This window comes from Nanorana parkeri, unplaced genomic scaffold (assembly GCF_000935625.1).
Source record: "Nanorana parkeri isolate BGI_ZX_2015 unplaced genomic scaffold, ASM93562v1 scaffold759, whole genome shotgun sequence".
In the NCBI taxonomy this organism is placed as follows: domain Eukaryota; kingdom Metazoa; phylum Chordata; class Amphibia; order Anura; family Dicroglossidae; genus Nanorana; species Nanorana parkeri.
This window is the reverse complement of record NW_017307027.1, coordinates 92,939-112,674: the sequence shown is the minus strand read 5'-3', so window position 1 is coordinate 112,674 and position 19,736 is coordinate 92,939. Positions and strand designations below refer to the sequence as shown.

General features: G+C 40.6%; 1 protein-coding gene across 1 annotated transcript in view; it reads left to right on the top strand.

Annotated features, from left to right (window-relative positions):
- Positions 1-19,736, top strand: part of NEK7 (NIMA related kinase 7) — a 92,944-nt gene that overhangs the window by 26,635 nt on the left and 46,573 nt on the right. Inside the window, exons 3-5 of the mRNA XM_018564551.1 lie at positions 6,945-7,085; positions 10,768-10,830; positions 12,563-12,673. Of these exons, the coding sequence (XP_018420053.1) occupies positions 6,945-7,085; positions 10,768-10,830; positions 12,563-12,673 (315 nt within the window). The remainder of the gene's footprint in view (positions 1-6,944; positions 7,086-10,767; positions 10,831-12,562; positions 12,674-19,736) is intronic.

Sequence of the window (19,736 nt, the reverse complement as noted above, 5' to 3'; positions counted from 1 at the left end):
TTACTGTATTGCTGTGGAAGTCCAGGTTCTGAGGTACAGGTGTATATCTGAATCTGAGATTCCTAAAATGGTAAAGGCTAGGAAATCTACCTCCCTAAAGGCCTATCAGACACAGAAGGCATATTTTACTTGATGTGTGTCTCGGGGGTTCAACCAAAGCAGTTTCTCTGTGGGATGAATATTCATACCTGCAGTTGGGTCTGAACCAGTGTTGGCCTCCTAGCTCTATCAAATATCAGGTTTCTGCCCTTTCTATCCTATATTCTGACCACTGGTCTCTCTACCTGATTAAGACCTTTTGTACAGGGGGTCTCCTATATGGCTCCCCCACCTGTTCCCTGGTAGCTCCAAGGGACCTGAATCTGGATCTTTCTGCACTTCAGAAACTGCTGTTTGAATGCATTAGAGATATTTCTCTAAACTCACCCACAAGGTGATATTTCTTGTGGTTAATCACCTCCCTCTGCGATTGGGATTGTCTGGCTTCACCCGGCAAGGAAGCCGTTCTAGTTTTGTGGCCCAGGCCTATCTTCCTGCCACGTTTGCTTAGAATGATGGCAGTGGAGAGGGTATTTAGTTGTTACTAGTGCAGGGAAAGTGCAGGCTTACCTGAGCAGGCTTCCAGCAACTTGCTTTTGAGATCAGGCCTGTATCGGTGGCTGTCATCCCCCCCCACACCTGCTCCTCCTTACTTCTTCTCCCCGCGTCCCTGTGCCGATCGTGGATGTGGGCGGGCGGTGAGCGTGAGGCGGGGAGAAGGTGCGGCGTGTGGATTCGGGTGGGCGGGTCTGGCATCTGCGAGCGTGAGGTGGAGAGGAGGTGCGGCGCGCAGCTTGGGTGGGGCCGTGGACAGGGCCAACTAATCAGAGACCGATTAATCGATGATTGAAAAAGTTGACAACTTTTTCAATAATCGATTATAATCGATTATGTTGATTAGTTGTTGCAGCCCTAGTTTGGTGTCTATTTACCCGACGTGACCCCGCCTTTTATATTTTACCAAAAAATTGGGTAATAATAAATGTTTTATATCATAACGTAGGGAGAACAGGTTTTTTTTTCAAAATTTTCTGTCCTTTTTTTTTATTATACAGTAAAAAAAACTAAAACTGTAGTGGTGATTAAATACCACCAAAAGAAAGCTCTATCTGTCCCCAAAAAATGGTATGAAATTTATTTCAGTACAGCATTGCATGACGGAATAAAGGTCAGTCAAAGTAGTGCAGCGCTGAATACTGAAAAATGGCCTGGACAGGAAGGGGGTATAAACACCCCGGTCAGCAAGTGGTTAAAGCCTAATCCTGGGCAAAACCTGGCCCCCCTTCCAATACCCTCCCTATCTCTAATGGCATGGAAAAAAAATGCTCTTTTTACTTGCCTAAAGCCACGATCACATGACAACCCAGTCCCGAATCTGCCTGTATGACATGGACACTTCCTACTGGCTGTCCAGGAGTGGGATCCTCTTAGGATGCAGAAGAGGACAGATCGCAGAGGGAGGAGAGAATCTGCCCGTGTGCAGTGGTCCCCGCATGCGGAAACAGGGATCAGCATAAAAACCTGACAACTAGAATTTTGAGGAGTACAGTAATAGCAGCCCATCTACTTCTCTTTTTTTATACCTCCCAAAGGGTTTTAAAACTTCAAAATCTAGTTTCTGTGTAGAGTTTGTAATTATGCATGTACATGAGAATAGCCAAACCTGCTAGGCTTTTTTTCCTGCTTTAGCCCTCGTTCACACCTGAATGTTTTGTAGCGCGTTCTACGCTCGACAAGCGCTCTACGCTCGACAAGCGCTCTACAAAACGCTCAAAAATATAAATCCCATTGTATTCAATGGTCTCGTTCCCACCTTGGCGTATTTCCGCCCGTCCCTAACACGCTACAAAACGGCCCACGCCCGAAAAGGTACAGGTACTACTTTGGTCCGTTTTGTTGCGCGTTTCCATTGGGATACAGCCAAGTAGCCTTCGGGAACGCGCGTTTGTCGCACAACTTTTTTTACCGCGAATCGCGGTAAAAAAAACGCGCGACAAACGCGCATATGCAATACGCCTAGGTGTGAACGAGACCTTACAGTGCCACACATTGCTTGTGCTTTATTGCTCTTGACAATTCAAGTCTATGAGCCTTCAAAAACAATGCACAGATAATTGCACTTGTAGGTGACTGATATCCTAAACTTGAAGTCCAGGTGAAAAGGGAAATTAAACACCCTGTCCCGTGTCAGTTAGCAGACCACAATGAGCTTTAGGCTGGGTTCACACCTGGACGTACGGAATATGCGCATTTGCCACGCGTTTTTACAGCGATTTGCGGTAAAAGAAATGCGCGACAAAAGCGCGTTTCCGACGGCTATCCGGCTGTATCCTAATGGATACGCTCGGCAAATATGCCCGAAAGAAGCTCCTGTATTCCTGTATCCTACGAGCTGTAAAACTCCCAGGTGGGAACCATGCCCATAGGCAATTATTGGTTTTCGCGTGTTGAGCATTTTACAGCGCGTAGGAACGCGCTGTAAAACGCCCAGGTGTGAACCAGGCCTTACTGCCTGTAAAGCATTTTCAAACTTAATTCTTCCTGTGTGCACCAAATCAACTTGACCACAAATCCTCCAGTGGTCGTAGGGTAGAGCAAAGTGCTACATATTTTTTGTGCCACCCCAACTGGAGTGCATTGTAACTGATTCTTAAAGAGAAATACAGCAGTACTGACAGCTACCTACACTGAGTCTTGGAGAGTAAAGGTGGCATACATCTTACAACCATTGAACAACTTTTTTTGTGCAGACATCTCACCCTTGTTCAATCCTCTTACAACTAGCCCATCATGCACAGACCAATGTAGTTCGCAATTAACTAGGGCTGCAGCTAACGATTATTTCCATAATCGATTAGTTAGCCGATTATTAACTTCGATTAATCGAGTATTAGTGTTGGAGTAAAGGTGTTGGTATGTTGTAGTGACAATTATTCTGAATGTCAACAAAACATAATAACACTACTATGTATTGTGGTGTGCTATTTCAGAAAAAAAATAACTGCAGGTATGTTTTTTGTGCACTCTGGTGTGCTCTGAGCCATATATATTTTTTTTGTTTGTTTATTAAAACTGCTATTAAACTTCACATAAAATAAAATAATTTACACTAAATGTTTACAATCATAGAATTAGACTGTTATGCGTTTCCCAGAAAACAAAGTATTTGTCAGTGACTCAAATGCTTTGACATGAAGAAAGTTAATTGGAAATATTTCTCATTCAGTGGAATTATTCTGTGGAAATTGCTACAATTCAACTACAAGATGAGACATTCATCCGTATAGAACTATCTGACTCTACAATTCTTGTGACAGTGCAGATGTGACAAGACTGTTATTCAGTGACCCTTCTGGCCTTTGTAAGGAAGAAATGTGGGGGAGGCAGCGGATGGGAACATTCACTAAAATTGGGCTGTGAAGTTTGTATGCACTGCCCACTGTTAAACAGATTACCTCTAATGAAGTGTCTAATGCTCAGGGCTCGTCAGCCTAATCAACAGAGGCAGATTTACCCCATCTCACAGAGCAAACCCGTGGCCCTCTGGCCTTGGACAGCCACTCTGGTCTTCTCTCTCAGGGAGGCGCCTGGCCCTAACCAAGCCAGACAGTGTGTGATCTGACATGCAAATATAGGTCATTGCATATGTAAATGTGTGATTACAAACTCGCATGCCAAAACATATTAGCCAGAGTTTGGACTCAGCATGCGGCTGTCACTGTGTCTTAGAGACTCACGCTAATCTTTGTCAAGTTCAAATGCGTTCTCAAAGTGGGGGAAAGCGCTATGAATTGTCTAATAACATTTTTATTAATTTCCTGCATATGTCTGTAGTTGTATGGCAGATTTACTGTAAGTGTTTGTATTTTATCACTAGCAGTAAACAATACCTTTTTTTATAAACTTTTAAATTAAATGATTTTTTTAAGTGCCACAGTCATACTCTGTTATAATTGATAATACCCTTTACCCAGTTTTCTATTATTTTAGGGTAACTGTTTGAGGTTTATAAATGTTGTCAGTTGTGTGTCCTATGCAACATTTGTCAAGAGGAGTTCAGAGATGGTGCTTCCAGATAAATACATTCGGGATTTTCTGGGTCAGACATGAAGGTTATAGATTTTTAGACTCCTGAATGTCACATATACTACCTAATCCCTGCAAAACGATAATCTGTAAAGCACACATAAAAAAGTGACTACTTTATTTTGCTTCTGAAGAAGAGAATACTCTTGATGAGGTCATAACCATAATCTGTCAAGGCTCACTGACGCACACAGATTTTTCCCTAGAAGACTGGTAAAAACAGCTTATGTTTGTATTCAGGCAAGTGAATGTTACATCATTCTAGACTTAAAGGACAACTTGTAGTTAAACTAAAAATCCCCCTAAGCCATAATCCATGTGGCTTTTTACCTTGGTGGTACCGTATTATCTGTAAAATATATGACGGAGAAAGAATTGAACAGTCATGCAATAGTGGTGTACACTCGTGTATCTGCTCGAGGGCTTAGTAGATCTTCCTGCTAACACTGCTGCCCCCTGTCCGTGTGATACTCGCATCGCCCCTCGGCCAACGGGACGAGCCGTGTGCGCAACTGCGCAGGCGCACCGCGAGACTCCTCCCACTCACGCACTGGGTCCGTCGGTGACAATGCGCAGGCGTGCCGCAAGACTCCGCCCACTCACTCGAGTAGTCGGCATAAAGCCGCGGTCCGCCGTTTGATCGGCGTCCCACTATTATTGAAGCAGGACGCTGATCAAACCGACAGCCCTGCTACTCCAGGAACCACCTGCTAAAGGAGAAATTGCTGAGATCCCTCCACACTATACAGAGCCTCAAACAGCAAGTATTGCTACCATAGCCATAGGGCTATGGTAAGGAGATCCACAGCACTTCCTATGCTATATGCTTACTCAACTGTCTGCTGTATTACAACCTAACCTATAGCATTATTATATGCCTACTCAACTGTCTGCTGTATTACAACCTAACCTATAGCATTATTATATGCCTACTCAACTGTCTGCTGTATTACAACCTAACCTATAGCATTTCTATATGCCTACTCAACTGTCTGCTGTATTACAACCTAACCTATAGCATTTCTATATGCCTACTCAACTGTCTGTGTAATGCAAATGAACCTATCTCAGAACCGAATGCCTAATCACCTGTATGCTTGGTAACCGTTTATACTAAATCATAGATATATGCCTACATAAATCTGTCTTCCGTGTCACAGGGGGATATCATATATCCGTGGCCTCAAAATAGTTGCTAGTCTAAACCATAACATAACCTCCTGCTTCACCCGGAAGACCTACCTTAACGGTGAACGCAGTCTTTGTGCTAAACGGGGTATGATGTGAAGCAGCTCTCTCCAGGCCTTATCAAAACCTTGGGCATCGGAGGTAGAGCTGCGATCTGATACCCGTTCTAAAGCCATTTCCACAGCTGTGGTCCAAGGACCTTGTTCACCCCTGGGGGGTGGTATTACAGTCCGCTTGTTGCTTGCTGCTTGCGTGTGTAGTATAACGTTTTGACCTTTTTTTTTTTTTTGCCATACTTCTCTTTAGGGTCACAAGAGGACATATACTAATGTCCTCCTGTGACCCAAAACTCGGCATATAGCGGGCTATTGCCCGATATGTGCTGACAGCACAAAGCCACACTGTGGCCAGGAAAGATCCCGACAATACTGTCGCTATCCACCATGCCCCAACTGATTAGAGTGGCAGAGCCAGCTGTCAGAGTGATGTGCCTGCCCCCTCCCCAGTCCATCCCTCCAGTCAGCGCTGGAGGAACAGAGAGGAGAGGGGGGAATCCCTGCGGTGACTGGTGACTGACAGTCACTGCTTTCTACAGGGAAATGAATGGAGAACTGAGCTTTCTGCGGTATGTGATCATCGGTTCTCCATCAATAGCGCTGACGTTTGACCGCTTCAGTGTCACACGTCGGCTCTCTAATTATGGGCATGAATGTATTTCACTCTCCCCATAATTCTCTAAATTATATATGCTAATGATCCATCTTTTGTTCCCATGGCTTACTGTCAACCACTACACGGATCCAGGTTTAGCTGAATGGACTACCACTAGCTGATATTGGTTCTCTTCTTCCTGTCCGTAACTGCAATTTGATTGTTTGTGTCACGTGTCTGGTGCAGGCAAAAACTCTGGCTGAGATTGTTGTCTGTTCTGCCACTTCATCTGAATGTAAAATCCTCTTGACCAGATACTTCATATCTTACCCTTGATCTTTGTTTTTGGTTAGTAAAATACAATATAATGTTTACTGACCGGTATAAATTATACTTTATTCCTGAGACGGTTCGTCTGTTCCAGTCACTGGAACTTGACATTTTAAGGGCATTTACCTTTTTTTAACCATTGCATAATTAGATTTTCTGGGGTACAGTGTCAGATTTTTTTGGACAACTGCTATGCATTGATTTTCATAGTCGATGGATCAACAATCTTGACTTTTTGAAATGGATAAATTTAATTTATAACGCAGTAAATGACTGGTTTGCAACTTGAATGCCCACTGTCGTTGTAAAAGGCATTCATTGGATTAAGCCCTGTGTGCTGCACAGCTGAAATTCCCATATTTCAGTGGGAAATCCAGGTTTTGTTAACATATTTAACTGCTGATTTGGTGGGAAAAGGTGAATCAAGTTAATCAATTTGCTATTTTTCTTTTGCAATCACCATCACTCATTTGCATATTTATTGCTTTGCTGAGGAGGATTTTAAACTTTAAATCTCTATTTGTATTTGCCTTTCCACCGTAGATTCATATAATGAAATAAGGTACAGCAAAAGTGTGTCTGATTACTTATTCGCTCTTATTTTATTTGCCCAAATTTGTTCCTAACTTTTAAATTTTTCTTGTATTTAGAAGCCACTCCGACCAGACATGGGGTATAATACGCTGGCCAATTTCCAAATTGAGAAGAAAATTGGCAGGGGCCAGTTCAGTGAAGTATACAGAGCCAGATGTCTTTTGGATAGAGTGCCTGTTGCTTTAAAAAAAGTTCAGGTAAGTTTAGTTTTTGTATTTTAAAGCACACCCTGATTTTTGTTACTCTGCGGTTGCCCCTTTATTACTTTTCAACTTGAAGACCCTTGCAGACATTTACAAGGTTGAGGGAAAACATTTTCAAAGCACTTGGCTAATTGAAGGAAAAAAAAAGAATCAAAGCCAGAAAACTGTTGAGCTTTCAAATATGAAAAATCGTTAGAAATGTAATTGTTTGGGATTATTATTATTCAGGATTTATATAGCGCGAACAGTTTGCGCAGCGCTTTACAATATAAGGAAGACATAACAATCACAATACAATTCAAGGCAAGATGGTAAGGAGGGCCCTGCCCTTGAGGGCTTACAATCTAAAAGGGAGGGGCAAGTGATAAATGAGGAGGTCGTTGTGTGGGGATGAATTGTTTTAGAAAGTGATAGTTCAGTGGTTAGGTCGAGGTGGGATAGGCTTCCCTGAAAAGATGAGTCTTAAGGGACCGCCTAATGGCAGTCAGAGTGGTGAAATGCCCTCCGCTCCTAATTTCCTATTGTAAGGTGACAACACACCGTATTTTGTGGCCTGAAACCACAAGAAATGGTGTCAACCCTTGGAGTATGTGTTTGGTAGTCTAAGGTGATAACACTGGAAGTGTACACAGGACAGCTCTGAATTTGTGAAACGATCAACCACAAGGGCAGATGGTGCATGTGAAAAGCCTGCTGGAGGTCCTTCCACCTTCCTCTAATCTGGAATGAACATCTTTTTTAATAAGTGATTTTTTACGTGATAACCATTCACAAATGTACTGTATAAGTAAGTCAGTCTGGATATATACGATGGCTGATTCAGCAATGTAGTACCTATATTTCTTATGTCTACCCTTAAGATTGCGGGACTGGTTTTTCCAAAGAAATTAAAAAAAACATGGTGTTTAATCCAATTAATAATCCCTTGATCCATTGATAATGCAAATAAGAGTAAAACAAGTCACAAGAACAGCACATCATGGCCAGTGTTGGGGTTTACACCACTATGTGTATGATACTGTGAAATGGGAAAATATTTATTGCATGGAGTCAGTTTCAGATTTTGCATTAGACTGTTAAGATTGTACACCTGCTGGCTCCTGTGATGGAGATCTGGCCCTGCATGCAGGATCTTTGGTGCACAGTTCAAGTGCTATAATGGCTTTGTGAAAATTTAGGATTCCTGACTGCTAAAAAATGTTATGCAAACAATTACTTAGCAGTAACCTTCAATTTTACAATTTTTTTTTTTTTTTGCTATGTGATGAATATTCATCACTTTTGAGACTGTTGTGCTATTAGGAAAGTCCTAGCCACAGCTTTTCCTTCATCACATTTTGCACTGAAATGTGTGGTGTCATGAATCTAGTGTTTTGTTTTTTACCCAACTCCTTGCCCTTCTTCCTGATCATTATTTTAGCAGGCTCCTTGTCTTAGATTCCCCATTGACCTGAATGTGGGTTTAGTCAGAGAGGAAGTTAATGAAGTCTAAAATGGTGGGTAGTAAGTTTGGGGCTGGCTTAACTGTTTACGGAGAACCTATTGTGCTGAAGACGTGCCCAAAAATAGGAGAACTGAAGGAAAATGAATAATATTCAGCTAGGGCTGCAACCAACAATTATTTTCATAATCAATTAGTTGGCCGATATTTATTTGGGATGCCACTGAAATTGTCACCACAACGCACATTCCAGCTCAGAATTTTTCAGGCCGAAACCAAAAATGACACTTGCCACTATATACAGTGTATGTATGTATGTATATATATATACGTACATACATACATACATACATACGTACATACATACATACACTGAAAAATTCTGACCTGGAATGTGCGTTGTGGTGACCTGACCTGGAATGTGCGTTGTATATAGATATATCTATATCTATCCTATCTATATCTATCTAACTATATAGATCTATATATGTGGCCAGATTATTATGACCACCTGACATTTGTAGGCTAATTAGCAGAGTAATTATCAAAACACATCAGTAGTGTAGAAAGTATTTAGCTTCAGCATTGTAAGTCCTCAGGCACTCACTGTTGAAGTTGGCCCTACACGAGTCGTTTTTTTGTTTGTTTTTTAATGCAGCACATTGGCTGAATAAACACCTTACAACCATCATTCAATTTATTTTTGTTCCAGCATCGCGCCCTCGTTCGAGTTTCATTCAAATAGCCCATCATGCACAAACCAATGTAGATTTCGATTTATCGTTCATTAGCAGTGTTAACTGTTCTATTTTTGTCAATCGACAGAACGGATTTTCGTTTGCGCATGTGCAGTGTTTATGTTGCAATTTTTGTTGTACGAAAATGCCACTAATCCATCGTTTTTCATCCGTTTAGACGAAAGTTTTCTATTCTGCCCATTCAACCAAATTCGGCCAGTTGTACAGCAATTGCGATCGTGCACGTCCCATCAACTGGCCGAATATCTACGAAAAAACGCGATCGCGGACGATTATCAAATGATAATTGTAAGATGCCTTTACAGATATCTCTATTCACATTAAACAGTGTGGTTGGAGCAATATCCCACAGCTGTTAGAATACCCAAACAGTGACTGCAGCTCACAATTTTCGGCCTGGCTCCTTTGGCAAAAGTCAATTGAGTAAACGACTTTTGTCGAGCCAGCACACACTCTAAGAGTTTCGGATGATCGAAATTCTAATGACATATGACCACAACAGTCCCTCAGAAGAACAGTGAGCAGCACAGGAGGGACATCACCAAATTTTACTTCAAATCCCCTAATAGAGTCTAGAATGGGTGGGACTTAGATGATTTCACACGCAGGTGCTAATTATGAGGTTAGAAGAAGAGCAGTGCCTAGGCATAGTCTCTGGAGGAATTCAAGCCAAAAGCTAGATTGTACAAAATCAGTGGAGGTTGAGACGTTATTTAGTTAGGTCTGTTTTAACCACTGGTTTCTTCAAAACAAACTATTTCAAGGCAGCACATTGGCGTAGTGGTTAGCGCTTCTGCCTTGCACCACTGGGGGTCCCAGGTTAGAATCCTGGCCAGGTCACTATCTGCAAGTTAGTTTGCATGTTCTCCCTGTGCTTGTGCTGCATAAATTGTCGACGCTATATAAATACCTGTAATAAATAAATAAAGCAGAGGTTCCAGCAAGATCGCAATGTGAGTGGCTGCAGTGACAAGTGACTGTGTGCCCTCTGATTTCATAATGCATCCTGCTAGAAGGGAGCTATCACTGTAAAGAAAAGATGCGATGGTAAGTTTCCCTAAGGGCAGCTCACAAGCTTTATCTCCTTGAAAAGCCTACTGTGGTCATTTTCATGTAGCCAACTCAAATTTGTAGAATATTAAATGCAGAAAGCCAGAATCTGAGTTTTACCACATGTTGTCTTCAGAGAAAGGGATTAGGCAGAATAAACCACATGAATACCCTGCTCAAAATGAGACGCTGTTCATGTGTTAACATTTATTTTAACTTTTAATCCTCAAAGCATGCTACCTTATTGTGAAATACAGAAATGGAATTTATATTTAGTTTTCTTTGGCGTTTTATAGTTGCTGAACTCTTAAACTAGTCACATGACTATTGGCCATACAGGTAATTCAAGTGCTGCAGTTGTTGTACTTCCTTATTAACAACATCTTTGTAAATAAAATCTTGTTCATCTTTATTTAATCCCTTGCAGATTTTTGATTTGATGGATGCCAAGGCAAGAGCTGACTGTATCAAAGAGATTGACCTCCTTAAGGTAAACACTTTTTGAAGCACCCCTAAGATTGTTTGTAGAATGCGCTTTTTGTGAAATCTGATGCTTTGATGATTTTGCTTTTTCCTTCGTCTAGCTGAGCCCGTTTTTCCAATGTGCCACACGAAGGCTTTGAACCGCTTATTCTTCACATCTCCTATGAACTTGGCATCTTTAAATAAGAGAGGAAAGATGTTTACATCTTAAGATAAAACTGCATTAAAGTTCACTTTGCTCTCCCTTTACAACATGCACAGTGGGATTATATGTTGCCCTCAAACTTTTTTGTTGTTACCAAGATGAGATTGCGCAGGAGTTTTCTTTTAAAAGGGCAATGCTTTCTGCTTTTTGTTAAACTTCTTTATATTGATAATTTTTAACAGGCTACCATAGAATTGTATAAAACGATTTAACTGATCTGACAAGTTTTTTATGACGATGAAAGTAGTCGGCAAGTAATCAGTTGGTAGCATTTTACACGTTTTTGAAATGCATAACATTTTTCAGTTAATCTTCTCTGATGCACTCTACCTGAGAGGTGGTGATCCCAGATTACCTAATTGAATAGAATGTTGTATTCAAAGCCAATCCCCTACATTCCTCTTAAGTCTTTGATTTCAAAATCCCAAGTACAAATCTAACAAAGCATCTTGCAAAAAATTAAAATAATGGCATCATTCACTGTGCCTTACATTACTATACCTCACATTACCTTATCATTTTACTGGAAAAGGAAATCCTCTAATTTCCCAATTCTGTGTTCCCTGATGACGCTTGTAAATTGAGCGAATCCAGTAGATGAACTTGGGTGGTGAAAACGACTAGAAAAGATGGGCATTATAGTTAACAGCTGTATTTTTAAATATGGACAAGAACTGTCTCATGTAGTCATGCTGTGTACTTCAGCCAAGGTCCAAGTATGCAGCAATATAAGCCAAAACAAAAATAATCTTCCATCCAAAAAGTCAAGCATTAGAAAGATATGTCATATTATAAGACTCCATTTTATTTAGGTATGAAATCATTCATAATCAGTAAAGACTCGGTTATGCAGAAAATACAGTTTAACAAGGTCTGTAGCTTTTTCCATAGTTGGCGCTTATTAGGGCAATTTCATTCCCTCCACTGAAGCAAGGCCCAGAAGTTTGGAGTATAAGCTGCCACTCTGCAGTGTATAAGTGTTATCAGCAATAAATCCATAGGCGTCTATAAAGTATGATTATTTAGTGTAGTTTTGTATTTAACAATCAAGAAACAATTTAAGAAAAACATAAGAAAATCTGTACTTATTGTTCACATTATAGGAAACGAGGTGCTATGCTTTGCTGATTAGCTGAAGAAAATTGAACTAGATGTTTTATCATTTTATAACATAAAGCCGTCGGTTAAAGGACTGAAAAAACAATTGCTTGTAAAATACAATCTGAGGAAGAGTCTAATATATGCTTATCCAATTTCACTTGATCAGAATACATTAGTTTTAAATTTATAAATGAAAGACCAATTCTGGCTGAAAAATATAGCGTTAAGGCTATATAGGTACAGTGAGCAAAGTGACCCTGGGTAAACAAGTCTTGAATGAAATGTGGCATGTTGGCGATGTACAGTTGGTCGTTATTTACATGTACTTACGTTTCTAAATTAAGTATTCCTATCGCATTTTTTTATTGACTGAGTGTTTACACAGTTTTGCAGCTGTATGTTAATTTTGTGAGTATCTTTTCTTCATTTTCAGCAACTGAACCATCCAAATGTCATTAAATATTATGCTTCCTTCATTGAGGACAATGAACTGAATATAGTTCTGGAACTGGCAGATGCTGGGGATTTATCTAGGATGATAAAGGTATGTGAGCAATGACTTGTGAAGACTCTTTCACATACACAGTGACTGTACTGAGGTGGGTGGTGCAGGTATTCTGCTTAATGTTTATTATTTAAAGAAATTGCCAATTTAGGCTAATTTCACAGAGAGAGTGTACAAGGATAAGCAATATATATTTCTCTATTGTTCTTTAAGGGATACAGCTTGATGATAAAAATAAGCAATCTAAGGTTATACTACCTCCTGCAGGAGAAATATTAGGATTTTTGACTGCTGAGTTTGACTTATACATTATGCAAACTGGTCACATAGGGAAGCCCTCCTGTTTTTTCTTTTAAATGTTGGTCTGTGCTTTGTGTAAAGTTAACGAGCTGACCACATGGGGGAACCCACTTCTTTATTTTACATATTGTGCTGTTTAAAAAAAAAAAAGCTGACCAGTTATAACCCTCCATACACTATCCAAAACTAAAATGTTTTGGCTTTTCTTCCACTGATGTTGCTTATGGAAAATTTTGGGTACTGAAGTTTGTTGCTGGTTCACGTGCAGTTTTAAGGCTTGACATATTTGGTATCTATATACTTGATGCAACCTCATCTTTTTTTTATATTTTACCAAAATTGGGTATTGTGTTTTGTGTATACTAAAATTAATTTAAATGTATTTTGTTTTACTCAACATTGGGTTTAATAAACAGTTACGCAAATATCGTGTGACATAAAACATGTCAACTGCCACCATTTTATTCTCCACGGTTTCTTGCTTTAACTAAACTTCAGATCTAATATGTGCGTTTTAATCACTTCTTGCGGACGTCCATACAAATACGGCCAGCTGCTGCAGTGGTTTCACCAAGAACATAGCTGCTGCTGCAGTCGTCTTCTTGGTCCAATTGTAAACAGGAGGCGATCTCTGTTTAGATACAAGCAATCTGGTGTCTGTACAGCCGCCGGATCGCTTGTACCGATCGGCGGAGTGTGCTGTGTGCTATCTGTGGTAATTTTGGTCAAAGGTTTTGCGAGGGGGTGGTTAATGCCCTCTTTCCCCCCCTTTTTTTCTCTTTTGGTTGTTTTTTCCTTTGTTGGTTTTTAGTACCTCTGCCTCTCAGTTTGAACTTCTTTTGAACATATCTAGTTTGTTGATTGTCATCAAGCTCTGTCCCTCAGTGAATACTAGAGAAGATAGGATTTTTGTATTCCATTGAGGGACACCGCTCCTTACCATCATATGCTATCGTTCTCTCTTTGGACTGCTTGCAACAACTGAGCAGGTGGTAGGGGCTATTGCTTTTTTGGGGGCTGGTCTTCAGTTTTCTGTGCCTAGTGTTCATGTCTCCTATAGACAATAGTATAACGCTAGGTTGCTTATTAGCATAAAGGTGTGTGTAAAAAAGCTTTGTAAATTGTGCCAGTTTTCTTTTTTGACCTAGGTTTTTTTTTTCTTTTTAATAACTGTTATGTTTGCTATACTGCCCATTTAATTTTATCTGGTATAAAAGCCTTGAATACAAAAATTTTCATTGTTGGGTGCATAGTTGGTAGCCAGTGCTTTTTATTTAATCCATGGTTTGGTTTACGGTTTGTCATTCACTTTCATAGCCTGTTGGTTGGCAGAAGCATATACATACCTACCATAGCTTTCTACTTGTCAAGATAATTAAGCCAAATGTTGAGCTAGCTAATGCTACTATCAGAAATCTGTGTGATTGGAGAATACCCCCCCACACATACCAGCGATGGTTATCCATCAGACATATATTTTTGGTAATAATCAGCTGTACATGGAGTAGGGATGCACAGATACTCGTACTTGTCCAAATGCTTTGATACTTACCTCCGATACCGCAACCTCCTTCTGACCGGCGGTGCCGCGGGAGCATGGAGCCAGCTTCCTTGCCAATCGGAAGCCAGGCGGGGGTTTATGACCCTCCTCCCGGCTTCCTGATTCGCTAGGAAGTCGGCTTCACTTGAGGCTAGGCAGCCTGGCTTCCTAACCAATCAGGAAGCCGGGGACCTCGTCCTAAACCGGATGGCACCTCATGACCCGCTTCCTGATTAGTCAGGGAGCCAGGCAGCTCTGTGAAGTGAAGCCAGTGTTCTATCGATAGAACATCGGCTTCCCAGGCAGTAAGGACACCGGGTGACGGGTCATAAACCACCGCCCGGCTTCCCGATTGGCCCGTCAAGTATAGCCCATCCCAGTCCTATGATGATTTAGTTTGTTGCTAGGGTCCTAGGAGGATAAACATCTTTTCTCTTTGGAGAAAAGTTTACACGTTTTATTCTAGACATTTTTACTTCAAGATTTTTTATTTTGCTGTGACTTTCTTTGCAGCTTTTAGGATTGGCTAAATCTTGGTACCACTTTGGAGGCCATACCTGACAGACTACAATCAAGGTACAGGTCTATCCTGTAATCTTACTTTTGGGCATTGGGGTCTGCTTGTGGCACTTAACAGACACCTAGCCTCTGGTGTGATCCTAATCCTTAAACACTCCCTTGGGTGCATGCCCACGGGAGAAACGAAAAATGCCTGGAATGTTACATGTTTACTGGGTTCTGCATGTGGCACTTTCCTGTACTTAGTTACTATGCTTGTTACCCATGGAATGCTCTCCAGGCCTGCGACTGTGGTAAGTCTGGGACTTTCCTTGTTTGAGCATTGCATAATTGTCACTGTTTTCTCCCATTATTTCCCTGTAAGGATTAACACTTTGAGAATTAAAGTAGACCTATGAGGTGAGTGAAAATCCCTCATCCTCATAGTTCGAGCGAGAAGTGAGCGAGTGACGGTATGTGTTCACTTCCCGATCGATTGAGTCATCGTGTGACACTCATTTCATTCATACCGCCACTCACTCCTTGATCATCTACCTGCAGAGAGCCGTGACTGTCAGTCACTGCTCCCTGCAGGGATTCCCCCCTCCCCTCTCTGATCCTCCAGCGCTGAGAGGAGGAACGGGAGGGGGGGCACAGCTCACTCTGCCTCTAGATAGGGAGAGCCAGCTGTCACTCGCGCAGCTGGGTGGATCTCGACAGAGCTGTAGCTCGCAATATACTGAGCTTTGGGTCACGGGAGGCGGTTAGTATATGTCCTCCTGTGACCCTTAAGAGAAACGTGGGGAGAACGTGTCATGTTTGCATTCAGACTGCTTCTGCTTTTTTAGCATGAGGCAATTTCCTGCCACTGCTCTCCTTGCAAATGTCATCAGTTTAACTTGGTTTGTCCTTACTGTTGCCTAACAGACAGTCACCTCCAGCTATAAGACCTCTCTTGCGTCTGCATTTGTTTGTGGATACCCTAGTAGCTTCTGGTGTGTATTCATTTGCCTTAGTTATACTACAGTATGTCAGATCCTAAGTGCATGGGCAGAGGTCCCATTGGCCTTGCCAGCTCACAATTCTCTAGCAGCTCTGGGGCAGCCTGCAGTGTTCCTCCCAAAGGAGCGCGAGCGCACACGGCTTGTATCAGTTCTTCCCTGCTTGAGTCTTCCATGTGATGACGGCACTCTCCGGCACCCAGAACAGAGATTTTACATCTCATGGGACAACAATCTAAGTGCCAGCAGACTGAGAGTGATCATCACTAGAGTCAGTAAACCCTTTATCCATACAAACAATAGCTGGCACCCTGTGTTTTAAGGAAAACGCACATCGTTCACAGAACTTGCTATGACAATTCTGTCCTTAAGAAATGTCTGTGACACTCGATGTCACTACAGACAGGAATATAGTTTAAAATAAGGCAGTGTTCTACAAAGGTCTTTAAAACATTTCGAGAGTCAGCTTAATGATTTTTAAATATTGTTTTAATGCAAGAAAATATTAACAGTAGGGATGCGCCGATACCAAGTACAGATACTTTTCGAGCTCCAAGACTAGACCTAGAGAAAAATTAATAAAAAATAGGAGGTAGCTGTCATTTGTAAGGAGCAAACAGAGGGATTTGTACATCTCTGTTTTAATGTATGATTTTGTTTTTATAGATATAAAGGGATGCACCGATACCATTTTTGCAAGTACTGATACTTGCCCAAGTACTTACAGATAACATTTTTGTTATGTATGTGACAGTTTTTCATAAAGCAATACAGACTAATGATTTCAGGACAGTGGTGGAGCACCAGAGCCAAGTCCCAGCTCCAATCGCTGCAATGCTGGTAGTTCTCATGAAAGTGCCAAGTATCGGCACTGTATCTGAAAAGTATCGGTGCATCCCTAATTAACCCCTTCGTGACTGACGACGTACAGTGTACATCGCCAGCATCGGGGCTGTCTAATAATAATTAAAAAAAAAATGTCTCGCGGTATACTGAGCTTAGGGTAACGGGAGGACGCTACTTTGTGTCCTCCCGTTACCCTAAGGAGAACTATGGGGAAAAACACTGACCCCATAGTTCTCCTTTTTAACAGAAAAATATATTCCAAAAATAGACAATAGCAACAACCGAATAAAATAGGAATACTTGTAATAAAAAAAAAACTGTTTACTTAACAAAATACACAAAATACACAAGTGGAAAGCCAACTTGTTTTACAAACTCAAGACTCCTCCCTTCATTAAGGTAGAGAATCAAAATATTAAAAGAAACAAAACTTGATGTCTAAAATTTTTTTATGATAAAAAGTAATACAATAATGGTTCAGACAAGATTACATATTTATATAACATGTGGAGATAAAACTGTAACAATGTAAAATAAATATGGTAATAAATATTGGTAATAAAAAATATTCATATATAAAGTCTAAGTGTTGAGGGTAATAGTCATAAGCCTAGTAGCAGAACTGTACACTTAGTCCCAAAATAGCATTCTGTATGGTAGATGTAGAAATGATTTGTACCTTGGATACGGAGTTCAGATTAGTACTGAACTGCAGATGTTGATGATATTGTGGTTGAATAGAAATTAGGAAGGAGAGATGTCCGGCAATATCAGAGTAGATAGAGGCAGCAGAAAAGGATTGGATAATTATTAGAAGGGAATCGACCAACACACTTCTGGCACTATCAGTCCACAACTGAGTCTTCTCACTCACCACCACAGTATATTGAAAATATAGCAGAGTCTTACTGAGACTAGACTGCTCACTTCCAAGACAGGGAAATCTATAGAACATATGAACATACATGGGACAAAGTGTCTTGTACTTGGGAAATAATTCATAATTTACTATAAAAAGACAGGTGATCACAAGATAAGTGCTTATCTTGTAAGTGCTTATCTATACATATTTGCACCACACTGGATAACTGTAAATTCACAGCTCTGTCTGTTTATGTTCAAAAGAAAACCGTGTGTTAACAGTAATTGTGGAACTAGAACAGTGTAATAAAGTAAATCCCAAGTAACCATAGTACTTGAGATACCAGCAGGATCGAGAATGTTAAGGGCACTGGAGTCAAATGGCAGTGAGAACAATGGCGAGGAAAAGAATCAAACTTGTGGCATTTATAACCCAATACAATAAGAACCACAACGACATGCGTGGAATACTGGGTAAACATTGGAATAGCTTGATGGCTGATCTACTGCCACATATACGTTTTTATTCATTAGCTTTAAACCTATTTTCATTAGCACAATAAATTTACTTCCCTTCTGTTGGTCCATAGACATCTTCTATAGGTGCCGACTTTTGACAACAGAGTGAGTAACATTTTTTCCAGACCAATTGCTTCCACTACAACTATCTAACAGACTTTTTTTTTTCCCCCTTACCCAGAATATTGTTTTCTGCTCATTGCTTCCCTTGAGAATAAGTACAAGTGAAATGTGCTCCATTACTCATCCATTCGGCATAAGACAGACTATCCAGCTAAAACCAGTGCAACATTTGAGCAGTGGGTGGCCTTGCCGACACCACATGGCTGGACAAACTTTATTTTTAAAAATCAAAGAAGCAGGGTGATACAATGTTAGCTGAACAGTGACTGCATCCAAACAGGTGCAGTCATTGTTTGGGTATTTAGACAGCAGCAAGTGTCGGCTTACTGAATACAATAGCCGGCAGCAGAGATTTTGCATTGGTTGATTTGGGGATATTGGGGGGGATACTCCATTGATATGAATTACTTTTAAAAGGAACCTGTTATGTCTTTCGCTTGGCACACCGGAGACTTGCATTTCTGGTTCGGAGAAAGGCATGTACTGAAAATGGCATGTTTAGGAACCTCGGCTGTGCCAGATAAACATTATTACAGGTTCCTTTTAAACTGGGAACCTTTTCCGATGTGTTGGTTTGGGAAACAAGCTGATTGTGAAATGAAGCAAAATTATGTCTTCATATGTTAACAAGCTGATCTCCATTTCATTGACATCAAACATTCTCTGATGTGTAAATCTGGTTAGGAAAATCAGGCAGGTTTCAGGACTATGATGAATTGACTAAGTTTATTATTCTGTATAATTTTTAATATTTGCCTAGGATACAGTGTTTTCAAGTTAGTTTTTCTTTTGGTGTATGTTTCCCATATGTGAGACATAACATTGTTACATGCACTTAGCACATCTGTAGTTACCTTTATCACTCTGCTTAAAACTTGTTTACACCAGAAATGTTTAGGACAGGAAAATGCAATCTTTTTAAAAGTCAAGTTAATGGGCTTTGTTCACAACAGATGTGCTTTTTTGGTCTATGGACATGCATATTTTCATTTGTCTGTTGAAAGGGGCTCCTTCACAATAGGATCTATTGACTAAGCAACATGAGTTATTAACTGTGTAGGTGTTTTATTGCATGATCATTTTCTAATCAAAACATTCAGTTTACATACCAAAATATGAAAACTTTTATTTCTCAGTATTTTATCTCATGAAGTGGTGTTTTGTCCTTTTTTCTGCTTTCTTCAACAGACCCCTCATAACATAGACCATCACTGTTAAAGCTGCTTTTTAGTGCAGGCACCTAGAGATGCCCACATATATCTTCAGCAGCCTGCAGTCATCTGCTGCTATAACCGAATCCAAGGCTGTTCTGATTGAATAAAGTGCCAACATTTCATGTCATATTCAAGCTTTGCCTGCTCCCACATACCTTCCACACATTCCTGTTGGGCCATTACAATGTTAAACTGCCTCG